We start from the raw sequence: 16,623 nt of genomic DNA, 5'->3' as shown, positions 1-16,623 counted from the left end.
ACTTGTCATGAAATTTCTGATAAGCAATTTATAGGAATTTAAGATTCTTTGTTAAATTGATAATTTTCACAATTCCTTGGCGAATAACAAGTTCAGTAACGCATATAACAAGTTTCGATAATCATTTCATAGGAATTTAAGTTTCTATGCCAAAATGACAGAATTTTCCCAATTCCTTGGCGAATGACAAGTTTAGTAAGGTGAATGATAACTTTAGATAAGCAATTAATCAGAATTTAAGATTTGTGTTAAATTGACAATTTCTATAATTTCTTGGAGAATGGCAATTTTAGTAAGACGAATAAAAATTTCTGATAAGCAATTCATACAAATTTAATTTTCTCTTTTCAAATGATAATTTCCACATTTATTTAGCAGATGACAAGTTTTGATAAGCAATTCATGACAAGTTTAGTTAGCGAATGACAATTTTAGTGAGGTGAATGACAACTTCTGATAAGCAATTCATACAAATTTAATTTTCTCTTTTCAAATGACAATTTTCACATTTATTTAGCAGACGATAAGTTCTGATAAGCAATTCATTACTTGTTTAGTTAGGCGAATAATAATTTTAATAAAGTGAATGACAACTTCTAATAAACATTTTATACGAATTTAATTTTCTCTATTCAAATGGTAGAATTTTCATATTTCTTTAGCAGATGACAAGTTTAATAAGGCAAATGATATAATTTCTATGTTTCTGTCACTGCATTTCTATCACTACGTTTATGATTAAGTGGACAATATTAAATAGCTCTATATTGTCATAATATAGAATTGATTAATTTTCTCTTTTCAAAATCACGGCATCCTCATTATTTTCACATTATATAGTTACAACACTACCAAGCAAAATTACAACAATGGTAAGCCAAATAACAAAAAGATGGAAATGTTTTGACAGCATCTAGTTTATGCAAGATTCAATGATAAATGCACCTCAAATTAACAACAACCTCCTTCAATTAACATCTTTCATCATTAACTTCATCTTTCATTTCCTCTCAATGTATAAAACTACAGCATTAGAATTGTCATAAGCCCCTCAAAAAGCATGTTTATATCAACACCAATAGTAAATGCACTATGATGATCATATCTACTCACAAGTGCATCCTCAACCATAAAATCCCAAATGCAAACAGTCATATCATACGAATAAGAAACCATCAAATTCCACATATAAGACAAGAACTTTATTCACTTTACCACATAGCCATGCCCATTTAGCATTGTAATTGGAGCTCGTTTGTTCCTCACATCCCACACCTTAATTGATTTAGCCACAGAAATACAATTATCATACTTGTTCCAATCATAAGCTTGGAAAAGATATGGCGTGCTACATAATGACAGAACAAGAGGAAAGAGAAGGACAAAGAGAGAGAGAGAGGAAGAGAAGAAAGAAAGGGAAGGAGATTTGAAGAGGAAGAAAGAGAAAAAAGAAGGGCATTTCGAACATTCTACTATCATTATAAGACCGGATTTGTTGAGACTGTTTTTCATATTGTGAAACCCATTTAGCAATTTCACATATTGAAGGTCTTTATTTGTCATTTTCTATTATTATTAGTGGGGTTAAGATCCTAAAATATTTTTAGAGGTGTACCCATCATTCTTGAATATTTTGGATGCAATTCTACCCCTAGCATATCAAAATTGGATCAATCAGCATCTCCGGCCTAACACCACACAAACATCCGCCCAATTTTTTTGGCACGAGCTTCCTGCATTAAAGCACAAGGCGAGCTGGTTTTTCAGCATTGTAAGAGGGGGCTGCGGTCATCTTCCTGCTGAAGAAAATTACTGCTCAAATCTTAAATATAAGATCTTTATAATTGGGGTCTTATATTTAGAACTGGAGGAGTACAAATTTTACCTAGGTCATTAGTTGAGGTAGAACATTAACTATGTGAGAATTAGCTCCAAATTACATATTTTACCTGGTTGTAAATGCGCCTTTTTAAGCGCTGCAACAATCTTCAAACTCTCCTTTTAACGAGAGTATCCTATTATTTAACTGCTAGATGTACCTTTAAAAATATTTTAGGTGGCAGACCTTAACCTTTATTAGTTTCTATATATTCTATCTATTTTGGGCATGCGGCAGGCCACATTGGCTCTTGTCTCTCTTTTTTTTGGCCTCTTTTGACAATAATTTTATACTTTTGATTATTTTACTTTATACAAATTTTAGTTTGATTTTTTAATTTTATAAATTATTTTTTGAGCATCTAATTCTAACGCCATTAGTTTTGTTGGTGAAAAATATTGGCATTACAATTTCAAGTGTCAATAGAATATTTTGAAAGAACAACATACTAAACTTTTAAAAATTAAAATAATTAAAATAAAATATTATTATTTACTCTCGTTCCGCAGCAATTTAAAATTGCAACTAGAAGTTTCTCCCTCATGCAATACACAGACTAGTATGTTTGATTAAATATGTAATTAGATAAGACTTACATCTAATTCAATATATAGAAATCCCAATTAAAATTATTATTCAAATCTAAAATTAATTATTAATTTTTTCATTTAAACCTCCAATTAAAATCCCGTTTAATTATATTGCTTCCCATTTAATTTAATATATTTAAATCCTAATCATGATATCATTTAAATCTCATTAAATGAATATATTCAAATTGTACATTGTCATACCGCCTACTTTTTAAACGAATAAGGTATTACTCCTCCGGTCCTAATTATAAGACCCAATTGACTTATTTGAAGAGATTAAGGAAGTAAGTTAAGTTGGTTATTTATAATAAATAAGTGTTGTCATTCCTAAAATATCCTTGCTAATTAAGTATATTAGCTAAAACTATCATTATTAGAAGGATTATCTTGGAAAAAAATGCATAAATATAAGAGACAAAATGGATTGGGTCTTATAATTAGGACCAAATAAAAGGTCAAATTGGGTCTTATAATAAGGACCGGAGGAGTATAAGATTTTTAAAAATATAGTTAATGAATGATTGATAGTTGATTATATCAGCTTCCATAGCAAAATGCAACTTCTTACCTCCCAAATAAACATTGAGGTTGATATAAAATTGTAGAATAAACTCAATAAAAAGGTGCACTTACTGATTATTGATTGCTAATAATGAACAAGTCCATGAAGATCTAGGCGTCACTGTCTATGAGACATAAATGGTAGAGTTCATTTCATAGATTTATCATTTATGGAATACATTTGAAAAAGGTTATCTAACAATTATCTTCCCTTACATTATGGAACAATAATAAGGGTCTTGATATTGGTATGAAGTCCTGCATTGATGAATTGGATAATAGGGAACACTTTCTGGATAATAAGAAACTGTCTTGTAATCAAATTGTGTGTTAATTTTGGTATCTTTTGTCCTCCTTTCTTCTTCTTTCATGGGACTCACACTAAGTAGCTCAGCATGACCAACATACTTTCTAAGCATATTTGTGAGCTCAACTATATCCAATCCTTCTCCTATCACTTCTATTTGCTCTTTCTCTTCCCCTTTGAATCTTGCACCTTCCACTCCTGCACATCCATGTATTTTTTCTCATTTAAAAAAGTTCGATGATCACCATAAAATATACATGCTCTAACAAATCATTCTTAACACTCTTGATTAGGTTCTAAATATAGAAACCATATGATTAATTTGAAGGAATTGAAAAAATTAGTTAAATTAGTTATTTATTAAAAAATGTGTATTAGTTTTCTAAAATGCCTCTTTAATTATTTGGATTAAAAACTACTTTTTGACAGAAATCTCTTTAATAAGTACAATTAATAAAAATTATTTGGAGAAAAAATTATAAATTTAGGAAACAAAATATATTGAAATCTTGCATTTGGAATCAAAATCAACCCCTCCCGTTACAAGAAATATTTAGGACTACAGAAATATTTAAAAGTTAGCTTCTTAAATTTTGGGTAAATTCAGTATATGGATACTCACCAGAACAGCTAACACTAATCTTCAGGGCTTTGGATCTCAGCTTGTGGTTGTTCATGCGCCCTAATTTTATCACAACCTTTTGCTGCATTTATTCACACAAGATTAGTTCATCATCACAACCCAACTATCTTCATCGCTCGTTTTCACTTTTAATTTTGGAAAAATCCCAGAAAAAACCCTTGGAATATACCAAATCCCAGATTGGATCCTTAAATTTCAAAAATGACAGAATGGGTCATTGACCCAATCTGTCATTTGTGAAATTCAGGCGAATTGACATTTTTGCCCCTGAGTAAAAGCGAGTAGTTATTCTCTAAACAAATCTAGGTAACGCTTACACTGTTCTAGTGATTACAAGATTCGTTGTAGTTAATAATAAGGTACCTGACAATAATAAGATACCTGACTATGAAAAAACGAGTAGTTATTTTCTACACAAATATAAGTAATACTTACATTGTTCTAGTGATTACAGAATTAGTTGTAGTTAATAACAAGACACCTGACTATAAAAAAGTGAATAGTTATTCGCTACACGAATCTAGGTAACACCTAAACTTTTATAGTGATTCCTTGAATCATTGTAGTGAATGAATAAATGAGGGCAAAATTGTCAATTCGCCTGAATTTCACAAATAACAGATTGGGTCAATGACCCATTCTGTCATTTTCGAAATTTAAGGACCTAGTCTCACATTTTCCATATTCCAAGGACCTTTTTTGGGATTTTCCCTTTAATTTTCCCAAATTCAAATTATTCATATATGAAAAATAGGACTTGCAAGGAGAAAATACCACACAAAAAGATGGGGGGAAAAAAATTTACGTCTTGTTGGACGATCATTCGTCCTGATATGTTTATATATGAATAAAACATTTTTGTTCATTCCATTCTATTCTATTCATTGCAAGTGTGGGAGTATTGAAATTTAATTTAGGAACATAACTAAAAAAGGCGCAAATATCAATTAACTAGACAAGAAATATTAATTCAACAGTAATTGAACAGAAGCAAAATATTTCGATCTAATGAACATCACAAATGATAAATAATATATTCATTGTTTGATGTGGAAATAAAAAGAAAGAAAGAATTAATGTTCCTAACATTTTTGTTTGATTTCATGTGTCGTTTTGTATATCAAATAGATGGGTGGATGCTAAATGAAAATCTCAAAAAATAAACTTCAACGCCATCGAATAATCACAACAAGCCAAGCCACGGTTACTTTGTATAAAAAAAAGAACAAAATGAAAGGAAATACTCCTAATATTTTTTTTTTTAAATTTAGTTCCCATACCTTCATGATTTTCTGGGGAAAGTTTGATATCCGAAATGTGATTGGAGAGAGAGAGAGAGAGAGAGAGAGATGATTATAGAAGTGAACTTGTATGGATGGAGGCGGAGGCCAATAACACCGAAGCCTCGCATTTGCTATTTATAGGAATTGATTGCCCATAGAAAAAATTAATATACTAATTAATAATAGCCAATGCCAATAATTGAGAGGAAAAAGAGTCCAATTTAGAGAGCATGATGTAAATTTCCAAGCAACGCTTGTGGGGAAGATGCCAATAAAATATTAAGTTTATAGCTTGTCACAAACCGTAAACAAAAGCAACTTATTTTATTCATTAGATTAATACCTTTGTTAGTTTTGAGAGTTTGATGGAATTTTTGTTTTGATTCTTATAATTTTAAATAATTGGTTTTGGTCCTTATAATTTTATAATTTTTCCTCTAAATTTAATGAATAATCTCTATATTTTTAACGAGTTTTGATTTTAATCTTTATATTTAAGTTCAGACAGAGTCCTTTTAAAATTATAAAGACCAAAACTAATTATTCAAAACTACAGGATCCAACAATGATATTAACCATTTTTTATTTTATATAACATATAATACTACCTCTGGTCCTAATTATAAGGCTTTATTTGTAGACTATAAATGAAGTCTTATAATTAAGGTCGAAGGTAGTATTATAGATCATGTTTTTAGAAAATGTATGAAAATGAAATTATATATAAGTAAATGAAGATTAATTATATCTGTGTTTTCACATTGATATGTTCAAGCCGCAACACACCATTTACCAAATCTAACAGAGAGTTGAGGAAGAATTAAAATTCACGGCTCATCAGACTAGAAATTCAACGTTTTCAACGACCCAAATCCAAGACTGAAGCTTCATTGTACTTTCGCTGGAAACATTTTTCCACACATTTTCACCGACCTTTTCTCTTTCGGCTTGTTTTCTTTTCATTTAATTTAATGAATGATTAATATATATATATATATCAATATATACTACAAAATTAAATTAAAAATGTTTCCCAGTGTGAATTGCAGACAGAGCATATATATTATTCATAATTTGTGAATATTACAATTTTATATGAAGTTTCATTTTATGTAGCAATTTTGTTTTTTTACCAACTATGTAGAAATTTATAATAAGTCATGGATAAATCATGAAATGAAGGGCATCATTTTTTTTTAATTTCAAATTATGTATGATATGTATGAAAAAGTGTCTACTGTTATTTCTTGCACGCAAGGTTCTCCCGCCCATTCTTTGAAGTTGAACTATAGGATTTTTAGAACTCAATGTCCACGCAATTAGAACCTAATAAGAAGCATAATTATGCTAAAGTGCCAAACTTATCTAAACTGTTGAGATTCTTCAAAGGACGGTTCCAACCATTTTGTCATTAAATGATTTTGGTGTTTAATTAATTAATTAATTATATGCCTCCCTCTTTACCTTCAGTTTGAAAAGAATTTCCTTTTTTTTTTTTTTGCTATAACAACGCGCTTATTACTTTTAACAAAATATTTAAACTCATGGCTACACGCTTAAGAGGAGTGTTTGATATTGAAAAGAATATGATGTCCTATTGTGATTTAAAAGAAATGATGATATAAATAATTATCATCATGTTATTGATATTCTCATCATAGTTAGGTCAAGGAAACTTTTTTTTTTTGGGAGTGTATTGTAACATGAGCATGAATTTAGATGATTTTATCAAAATAAAACAAGAAAAAATCAATCAAAAATATCAAAAATCAATCAAAAATATCATTTTATTTTTAAACAAGGATTACGCCTTTATACAATATTTTGGGTGTGCTTGGGTAATTACCCAAACTATGGTTTAGGCAAAAAATTTCCCAAACACCCACAAGAAATTAGAAACCATGGTTTTGGCCTAAAAACCATGATTTGAAGAGAAGCGTTATGAATTTGCTTTTGGGGAGAAAATTGGAGAGTGTCAGATTTTTTTTAATGCCAATGGATATGAGGATTTTTTTTTATTACCAGAAAAGAGGTAGTACGTTGTTACATTCTCTTCTGCCTTTGGTTTTTTTTTTATTCATTTATTTTCTGTTTACAAAAAATTATTCATCTTTTCCAAAAATATTTTTAATCTTATATTTTATAAATGTTTTTACACACAAAGTAACAATTAATTAATTATATTAAAGATGAGAGGTAGTATGTTGTTATAAAAACTAGTTGTTAAAAAATGTTATAGAATTTCACGTTTAAAATATCTTTAAAGCAAATTAATATTTTTCTGTTAGAAAAAATAATCATTTTTTATAAACATATTTAATCTTATAATTTGTAAATATATATACGCATATCAATTATTTCTTAATTATATTATCTTATATATTATTAATTATGTTAGTAAAAATTATTTTATTAACAATTTTATTTCTTCAAATTAAAATATATTATAAAATCTATCCTTTATGTAATTATCATATTAACTTATGCCTTTTTTAGTAATTTGCACATATAAAAAGTGTTTCTGATAACAACTATTTAAACACTCACTTTATCAGAATTACTTTTTCACAAAATTTATTCTTCACAAAATCTATTCTCCAGAAGCCATTCTCCAAACCATAGTTTGGTTCATCCAAACACCCCTTTTAGCTGATTTTATTAGTTTCTGAGTTGTTCTCAACGTAATCGATTTCATAACAGAGATTTCTAGTAGATTATAATATCAACATATTAGGTTTTCAATGAATGGACAAATTATGAAATAAATTAAGGATTTGTTTGGAGCTTTATTCAAAACAGACTTTTAAGCAAGTTCACGTAAGTTGAGACAAAACTTTATCACATACTTACCTTATATTCCATAAATCAGATTTGAAAAGCTATTTATAAGTTAATCTAAACAAGCGCTAAGAAAACCACTTCTTTGTTTAAACTCAGTGCTCAGGACCCGCAATGATGGGGGAGTCTGCTAGGGGTATTCATGGAACCCGGTTGCACGCTACGCCTGCCGAAGCCCACAAAAAAATGCCCAGCCTGTCCTTAGAAAAATGGCCTGAAAGAAATAGTGGGTATGTTCGGGCTAGGCAAATTGTCGGGTAGGGCTGGGCATCGAGCACGATATGCTGTCTTGCCCATTTGGCCCTGCCCGCAAAAATATATATAATTTTATTTATATATTTTATTCGCCTTATATTTATCTCCTGAATCAAAAACACAGTTGCATCAATATTCAGTATTCATTATACTTATTTATTTTCAAATGATTTTGAGAGTTAAACGTGTTATCATTTACTGTGATTTGTATAACTATTCTTTTTTTTTAATGCAAACATTATGACTATTGGTAATTTGTTTAATCGATCCATCCTCTTATGAGTATTTTGGAGTTATGGAAAAAAATTCATATTTGGTTAAGAAATTTTAGAAACTAGAAAAGCAATTAAATTTAATAAAATATACTAACAACAATTTTGTTTGTCATAGTTCACTCCTCTTAGCTACCATAAAATGTAGTTTCAGAGTATATTAATTAGGAATAACTAAATTAAGGCAAAATTACTATTTTAACATAAAGTTACATTAGATTATTTAGAGGAACATAAATAATTACTTAATTAATATAGTATATTGATTTGTTAGGCATGGAAGCCCGCCCTACCCAACCCGAGCTTATTAGGGCTTTTCATGGGTAGAGTTGGGCAATGGACTGTATTTTTTCAACCCATTCACTTTTTGGACAGAGTACCGAGCAAGGGTCCAGTTCTTCCCATATACAGTCCTAAAGTCCGCATTCCAACATGTGATATGAGCACCAAAAGCCATCATCAAAACTACATCGTTTAGGTTAAAGCGACCAATCTTGGCCGTTAACTGTAATATCATCGTAGCCGTTCACTGTTGAGGGATTTTTGCTGCATTCTGAATTTCTGAAGGAAATTGTTGTGAAAATAAGCAATGATTTCTGCACCGTTCATTATACGAACGGCTGCGATGAGGAGCATGGGACAAAACGAATCGTTTTTATGGAACCGAAAGCGAACCAGACAGAAGAATCACCAGAGAAACCACGCAGAAGTGCGGAAGAGTCCAGGACACCGGATTTCCAAACCAGACCGAGACGGACCGGCGAAAATTCACTATACCTCCGAACCTTCAGACCTGTGAATGAAGCAGGCCTGCGAAGTCTAAGTCAGGCCTGAGCCACGAATAAGGACGATAAACTCGACTCGACACAGACGCCAGACGAGACCGTCGTCCTCCCCCAAAGAACCAGACAGCGTAGGGGAAGCAAATGAAGATTAAGGAAAGAGTACGGGTAGGTGGTAGTAAGACGTCATTTCCTACTAACGCATTTTGTAGAAGTTGTCAATCACAGAATCAAAATGGTTTCTTCCATTTGGAAGCTGAGTGAAACTTGCGTGCTGGGTCATTTTTCAATTTTTTTAAAAAAATGGGCTATGGCTATCTATTCAATTTTTTTTGGATGATGGAGATATTAAGAACATTTAGTTTTTCTTTGAAGATGGAACTTGGAGAAACTGGAGAATTTGAAAGTGATAACCAACTTTTAGCTTAAAAATCTTCAGACATTGTTTTCATTAATAGAATTGGGTATTGAGGTTGGAGCATGTGTTGTGTGTATTCTTTTGTTAAGGTTATCCTTAACTTTGTATGCCCCATTTCTTTTTAATTTTTATTACTTCTTCATTATTCTATGTTTTTGGTTCGCTGATTTTGTTTTGTTTTAATGCAGAATGGTAACTTTTAAGCTGGTACTTCCGTGAGTCTGATTGAGATTGCTGGCACCCAACTTCTCCATTAGTTGCTAAATCCTCTGGATGCACGATGGATGGTAGTCAGCGTCAAGAAAATAGCAAACAGGCCGTGGATTACTGTAGAGGAGTTCACTTCCTGGTAAATAGAAAGCTTAAGTTGTGTTATTTTGTTAAAGGATGTGCCACTGGAATCATTTTATTATAATGAGTTTAATTGTGCAATGAATAATGCTTCCCTGCATCAGGTTAAGGAACTGAATGCTCTAAATGTTTTGGAGGTAAATATCCCTATTTTGGAGTCGAGTATGCCAACAGTTGGTAATTGGACTTTTTTGGATATTCAGATATGATACCATAAATGTGATACTCCAAAAGTCCAAATCTCAATCAGGAGGTAAGAATATTCCAGTCTCTCTGCGTTATTTGCTGTTGTACCAAGCATTTTAGTGGTCAAGTTTCTAAGCGTGCTGAAGAAGTCGTTTTGAACAAGGAGTAGGATACATTTATAGCCAAAGAAGGCAGTGTCGCTTTATCATTCTAAAAGTTGTAATTTGTAGTGGTATATGGGGGGCATGTATATCTGAGCTGATCTCTCCCTTTGCCTTATGCCCTTATCCTGTTACTGAAGCAGGCTTAGGCTTATAGTCATGCGGTTTACAGTTCACCGTTATGCATTTTTTTACTCTTCTGGGATTCACTTCACTTGCTAATAATGGTGAATTTTTTTTTTACAAATGTAAGTACTCATTTCTGTTAAAACTTTTCTTCTTTTTTGTTTTTGACTCTTGCTATTCCCTGGTTATACAATTGCAATTTGAAGACTATTGTTTTATTTGCCTATGAAGCCCTCTTTCAAATTTAATTTGAATTCCTTGCTTTTCTCAGTCAAATGAGAGTTGAACTTTACAAATGCTTGATTGGAAGAGATTGTCAAGTTAAAGTTAAAGCATTCCGACACCTTCCGCGATTACTTTTTCATTATGTATCAGCTTCTACCCAGCAAAATTTGTCTCCCAAACTTGTTATTAGCCATGACCACATTCGCTTGTCTTACATGGAAATAACCCAGAAGTTTTATGATGCTATGAAGGCTTGTTCTTCGATTGAGGTGATACCCATTGCACGGAAAATTCATGCCCAACTCATAATCTCTGGTCTGGACGCTTCTACTTTCTTGCAGAACAATCTTCTTCATATGTATTGCAATTGTGGCTTGATTGATGATGCATTTCAGGTTTTCAGCGATAGTAATCATCGTAATATTTTCAGTTGGAATACAATGATCCATGGGTTTGTAGATTCAGGTTGGATGAAGGAAGCAGAGGATCTGTTTGAAAAAATGCCTATAAGGGACTCGATTTCTTGGACCACTATGATGTCAGGCTACTGTCAAAATGGAAGGCCTGGCGATAGTATTAAAACTTTCATGTTAATGGCTTGGGATTTTAATTATGTCATCGATCCGTTTCCCTTCTGTTGCGCAGTGAAGGCTTGTGCGTGCCTTGGCTGCGTGAAATTGGCTGTTCAGTTGCATGGCCTTGTGATGAAATTAGGTTTATTTAGTGAAATTTGCATTAATAATGCAATTGTTGATATGTATATCAAGTGTGGAGCTGTGAGTTCTGCTGAGAAAGTGTTTTCTAACATTGAAAATCCAAGTTTATTTTGTTGGAACAGCATGATATATGGTTATTCTAGATCACATGGAGTTCAGAAGGCTCTCAGTACATTCTCTCAGATGCCTGAACATGACTCAGTTTCTTGGAATACAATGATCTCAATTCTCTGTCAACATGGCTTTGGCGTCCAGAGTCTCAGTATGTTTGTTGAGATGTGCTCTAAGGGATTTCAACCAAATTTTATGACCTATGGTAGCGTACTAAGTGCATGTGCTAGCATATTTGATATTGAGTGGGGTAGTCATTTGCATGCTCGGATTCTTCGCATGGAACATAATATTGATGCTTTTACAGGGGGTGGACTGGTTGACATGTATGCTAAATGTGGGTGCTTAGAATTTGCAAGGCGTGTATTTGACAACTTGACAGAACATAATGAAGTTTCATGGACTTCCTTGATCAGTAGAGTGGCACAGGTTGGACTTGAAGAAGATGCATTGGCACTATTTAACCAAATGAGGTGGTCTCCAGTGAAGTTGGATGAGTTTACCCTTTCCACTGTACTCGGGATTTGTTCAGGCCAAAACTATGCCACAATTGGAGAATTACTTCATGGATATGCAATAAAGAGTGGAATGGATTCATCTGTTCCTGTAGGGAATTCTATCATAACAATGTATACTAAGTGTGGAAATATTGAGAAAGCTGGCCGCGTATTTGGATTAATGCCGATTAAAGATATAGTATCTTGGACAGCAATGATAACTGCATTTTCTCAAATAGGAGACATTGAAAAGGCTTGGGAATATTTTGATAACATGCCTGAGCGTAATGTCATTACTTGGAACTCAATGTTAAGCATGTATGTTCAACATGGTGGTTGGGAAGAAGGTCTTAAGTTGTTTATTTCAATGAGAAGGATAGGAATTGAACCAGATTGGATCACCTTCACAACTTCAATGAGCGCATGTGCTGACTTGGCTATTTTAAAAGTTGGGATGCAAGTTGCATCTCAAGTTGAAAAGTTTGGCCTTAGTTCTGATATTGCAGTTTCAAATGCTATCATTACCATGTATTCAAGATGTGGGCAAATCAGAGAAGCGCAAAAGGTTTTTAACTCAATAAATGAGAAAAACCTGGTTTCTTGGAATGCTATGATGGCAGGATATGCTCAAAATGGTTTAGGTAGGAAAGCAATTGAGACATTTGAGGATATGTTGAAGACAGAGTGCACACCTGATCACATCAGCTATGTTGCTGTTTTATCTGGTTGCAGTCACATGGGACTAGTCGAAGAAGGGAAACGTTATTTTAACGCCATGGTAAAAGATTTTGGCCTTTCTCCAGCAAATGAGCATTTTGCTTGTATGGTAGATCTGCTTGGACGAGCTGGACTACTAGATCAGGCCAAGAATTTGATAGAAGGAATGCCTTTTAAGCCAAACGCCACTGTATGGGGGGCTCTGCTAGGAGCATGTCGGATCCATCATGACCCAAGATTAGCAGAAATTGCAGTCAAAAATTTGATGGAGTTGAACGCTGAAGATTCCGGAGGTTATGTTCTCCTAGCAAATATATACACTGATTGTAGGGAGCTAGAAGGTCTTGCCAACGTGAGAAAGATGATGAAAGAGAAAGGAATTAGAAAGAGCCCAGGTTGTAGCTGGATAGAGGTTGACAACAGGGTACATGTATTCACCGTAGATGACACCAGTCATCCACAGGTAAAGGAAATTTACATGAAATTGGAAGAGATGATGAAGAAGATAGAAGATACAGGAAGATACATTTGTGCAGCTGACGGTCATCGGAGCCAGAAGTACCATAATGAAAAGCTTGCTTTTGCCTTTGGCCTAATTAGCTTGCCGTCTTGGATGCCCGTACGTGTGATGAAAAATCTTCGCGTCTGTGATGACTGTCACTTGGTGATAAAGTTAATGTCTTGTGTCACCTCAAGGGAACTTATTATGCGTGATGGATATCGGTATCATCATTTCAAGGATGGTTTTTGCTCTTGCGGAGACTACTGGTAAATGGTAATATATCATATACCATCTAAATTTAGCCCCTTTCTTACCCTTCTACCTGCGCATTGTTTTCTCTTCACAGTAGATATATAGAGAGATGAAGAACCTGCTATCCATATTCTTTCTAAAATTAATGCTTCTTATGTTGAATTTTCCCCCCCAAATTACAAAGTGACAGATAAATTGACTTCTGTAGTATGTACAAGTGCATTTATTTGAGTTTATAACGTGAAAGAGGACAAAGCAGAGAGAAATGAGGAAGTGGAATATGAATCTTAGGCATGGGAAGCAGAACAAGTAGGCTGGCTATTCATGAAGATGATGAAATTGCTTGCCTGGATTGTCTGAAACATGTCCTGGTGTCTGTTATTTCTAGAGTGTTGAAATTATTGTTACATGCAGTCAAACGTAATTATTGTTCCCATGATAGATATGCATCGGCCTAAAGAATGTTTTGAGAAATAAAGTTGGCATGTAGTGAAACGGGCATGAAATGCCAATAACTTCGTAACCTAGTAAATGTTAATGAAACCAAAAATTACACTACTTTTAGTCTTAAATGTAATATTCATTTACAGGCAAGTGGATACTATGCTTAAAATTGGAGGCAGTACATAATTATAAAAAAAAATTCCATTATCTTTTTAAGAGTTAATATTTAGTTTTTTAATCTTCATTTTAATAATCGAATTCATTTTTTTCGCTAACCAAATTCATCTTTTTATTATCAAAATAATCAGAATAATATTACAATTAAAACAAGCCTTTTCATTTGGTGCAGTTAAGTAAGAATAATTTTTACGTTGACTGAAAAATAAATGTAAAGAATAATGACTTTTGTCAACATTAATCCAAACAAGCATGATAAAGACCAGAAAGAACTAGACATTCTGAGGATTTGGATTGCTATAGATGGAAAAGGTAAATGTTAAAAGAATTGTTATACCAAAAGAAGGGTGTTGCAAGAACTTTGTCTAATAAGTTTGCTCAACATGATTAACCTTGTTCACCGTTTGACTTTTAGAGATTATTCAGCCGAAAAGAAAACTTCTAGAAATTAAAAACTATAATAAAAAAGAAACCATAAAAATGTTAAAAACATTAATCAAACCTTTTTAATAATTAAATAAGTATTATTAACGTATTTTATGAGGTTAATTTATTTTATATGTATACATTCAGTGCTTTTCTTGCCCTCAAATTCAAAGTACGTTTTCCCCTCATTCTTATGCTACCAATAATCATTATTTTAATTTTTAATAAAATTGAAAAAACAAAAAAAAATTACGATTTAAAAGGAAAAACAAAAAGAAAAACCTGTCCAAAACTAAAAAACTTGTAGTTTGCATCAGTGAAAAGCTGGTTCTTATAATTCATTTAACTAACATCTCTGTTTGCAAACAGCTCATACCAGTCGTGGAATTTGTTGAACTAACACATAAATATATGCTAAAAATTTCACATTCTCTTATTATTCTTCCCTTTTCTTTCGCCCTCATCTCTCATTTCAGCCTCTCCATCGAGAAATTTTCTCCCCTCAAAAACTTTCTTCCCTCATTCCTCTCTCTCTCTCTGCTTCAACCCAAAAAAATTCTTTCATTCACTATTCTTCTCAAATCATCATTTTCCCCAGACTCCAACCCCTCTCATCATCAATTTCTTTCTTCATCTAATTCAAAAGCTTTGATCCGTCAAAACCGTGTCCAGAATCAACTCCCAGGTCAGGTCTGCAGCTTACGATTGATTCATCAATCTTCTGGGGGAAATGATCAAGAGCCCAGAAACCAACCAAATAATTCAACAATAGCTTCCTCAGAAACAGGGGGAAAAAAAATTTAAAGGTGGCATTTTTGTGACACTGCGTTTGCCCAGAGCGAGGCCGCTCTGCAACAAATAGCTTCGTCTAAATCCTCCGTTGATATTGCTATGTTAGATAATCTCTGAGGGAAGAATATAAATATATATATATATATATATAGAGAGAGAGAGAGAGAAATATATGGCATTCTATCGTTCTTTTCGAGAACAGGTAGTGTCATCAAGATCACCTATAGTGGACAGAATTGCGGAAGAACCTGTGCCTAGCAAATCAACTCAAAGCACAGTCACGGGCATTTATCAAGTCAACATGGTGGGATATTGGAGAAACGTGACGATATTATGGACAAAAAATTACATGAACCATTCATTACACCTAACAGTTGATGGATTGGGAGGTGAGATTCAGTACAACTGCAAGATTGACGTGAAGCCATGGCACTTTTGGAGCAAGAAAGGCTACAAATCATTCATCGTCGACGGCCACCAAGTCGAAGTCTACTGGGACCTCCGGTCGGCGAAGTTCTCCGGCAGCCCGGAGCCATGCAGTGACTACTACGTTGCACTGGTGTCCGACGAAGAGATTGTTTTGTTATTAGGAGACTACAAGAGGAAAGCCCACAAGAGAACGAAGGCGAAATCTCCACTAACTGATGCAGTCTTGGTGATGAAGAAAGAAAACGTGTTCGCCAAGAAAAGCTTCTCGACAAAAGCGTGCTTCGACGAGAGTGGTAAAGAGAGCGACATAGTTGTGGAGAGTTCAAGTTCAGGTCAGAACAAGGACCCAGAAATGTGGGTGAGCATTGATGGGATAGTGATGATCCATGTGAGAAGCTTGCAATGGAAGTTTCGTGGGAATCAGACAGTGATTGTGAATAAACAACCTGTGCAAGTTTTGTGGGACGTTCATGATTGGTTGTTCAGTGAGAGTGGTTCAGGTGGGGCTGGTCTGTTCATATTCAAGCCAGGACCTTTCGAACCAGACAGTGAAAAAGAAGGAAGTGCGTTATCTGGGTGTGAGAGTGATGATGGAAGTGGGTTTTATTCAACAAAGAGCCAAGCTACCAACTTTGATTTTTGTCTGATTCTCTCTGCCCATAAAATTGAGTAATGATGAA

General features: G+C 33.4%; 3 protein-coding genes across 5 annotated transcripts; 2 read left to right on the top strand and 1 right to left on the bottom strand.

The window, feature by feature from the left end:
• Positions 1–3,079: 3,079 nt before the first annotated feature.
• LOC114734970 (disease resistance protein Pik-1-like) lies at positions 3,080–5,349 on the bottom strand. The gene is made up of 3 exons (XM_028922621.1): positions 5,264–5,349; positions 3,963–4,044; positions 3,080–3,538 (listed from the first exon to the last, which is right to left on the bottom strand). Exons 1-3 carry the CDS (start codon positions 5,267–5,269, stop codon positions 3,246–3,248), a joined length of 381 nt encoding a protein of 126 aa, XP_028778454.1. The 5' UTR covers positions 5,270–5,349; the 3' UTR covers positions 3,080–3,245.
• Positions 5,350–10,024: 4,675 nt separating this feature from the next.
• LOC114734950 (pentatricopeptide repeat-containing protein At2g13600) lies at positions 10,025–14,224 on the top strand. Of its 3 annotated transcripts, XM_028922597.1 has the most exons (3): positions 10,025–10,180; positions 10,287–10,435; positions 10,927–14,223. In XM_028922597.1, the coding sequence occupies exon 3, from the start codon at positions 10,931–10,933 to the stop codon at positions 13,691–13,693; it is 2,763 nt and encodes a 920-aa protein (XP_028778430.1). In that variant the 5' UTR covers positions 10,025–10,180; positions 10,287–10,435; positions 10,927–10,930; the 3' UTR covers positions 13,694–14,223. The 3 variants fall into 3 exon arrangements, with proteins under 3 accessions (XP_028778430.1, XP_028778429.1, XP_028778431.1); XM_028922596.1 differs by lacking the exon at positions 10,287–10,435 and having other exon boundaries at positions 10,034–10,180; positions 10,927–14,224; XM_028922598.1 differs by lacking the exons at positions 10,025–10,180; positions 10,287–10,435 and having other exon boundaries at positions 11,157–11,195; positions 11,276–14,222.
• A 1,462-nt stretch (positions 14,225–15,686) lies between these two features.
• On the top strand, positions 15,687–16,616 carry LOC114734955 (uncharacterized). The gene has a single exon (XM_028922603.1). It carries the CDS (start codon positions 15,687–15,689, stop codon positions 16,614–16,616), a length of 930 nt encoding a protein of 309 aa, XP_028778436.1.
• The last annotated feature ends 7 nt before the right edge of the window (positions 16,617–16,623 follow it).

Source organism: Neltuma alba, unplaced genomic scaffold (genome assembly GCF_004799145.2).
Source record: "Neltuma alba isolate B1F8T4 unplaced genomic scaffold, ASM479914v2 tig00013164_pilon, whole genome shotgun sequence".
NCBI classification, from domain to species: Eukaryota; Viridiplantae; Streptophyta; class Magnoliopsida; order Fabales; family Fabaceae; genus Neltuma; species Neltuma alba.
The sequence above is the reverse complement of the archived record's forward strand: the minus strand, read 5'-3'. Positions and strand labels throughout refer to the sequence as shown.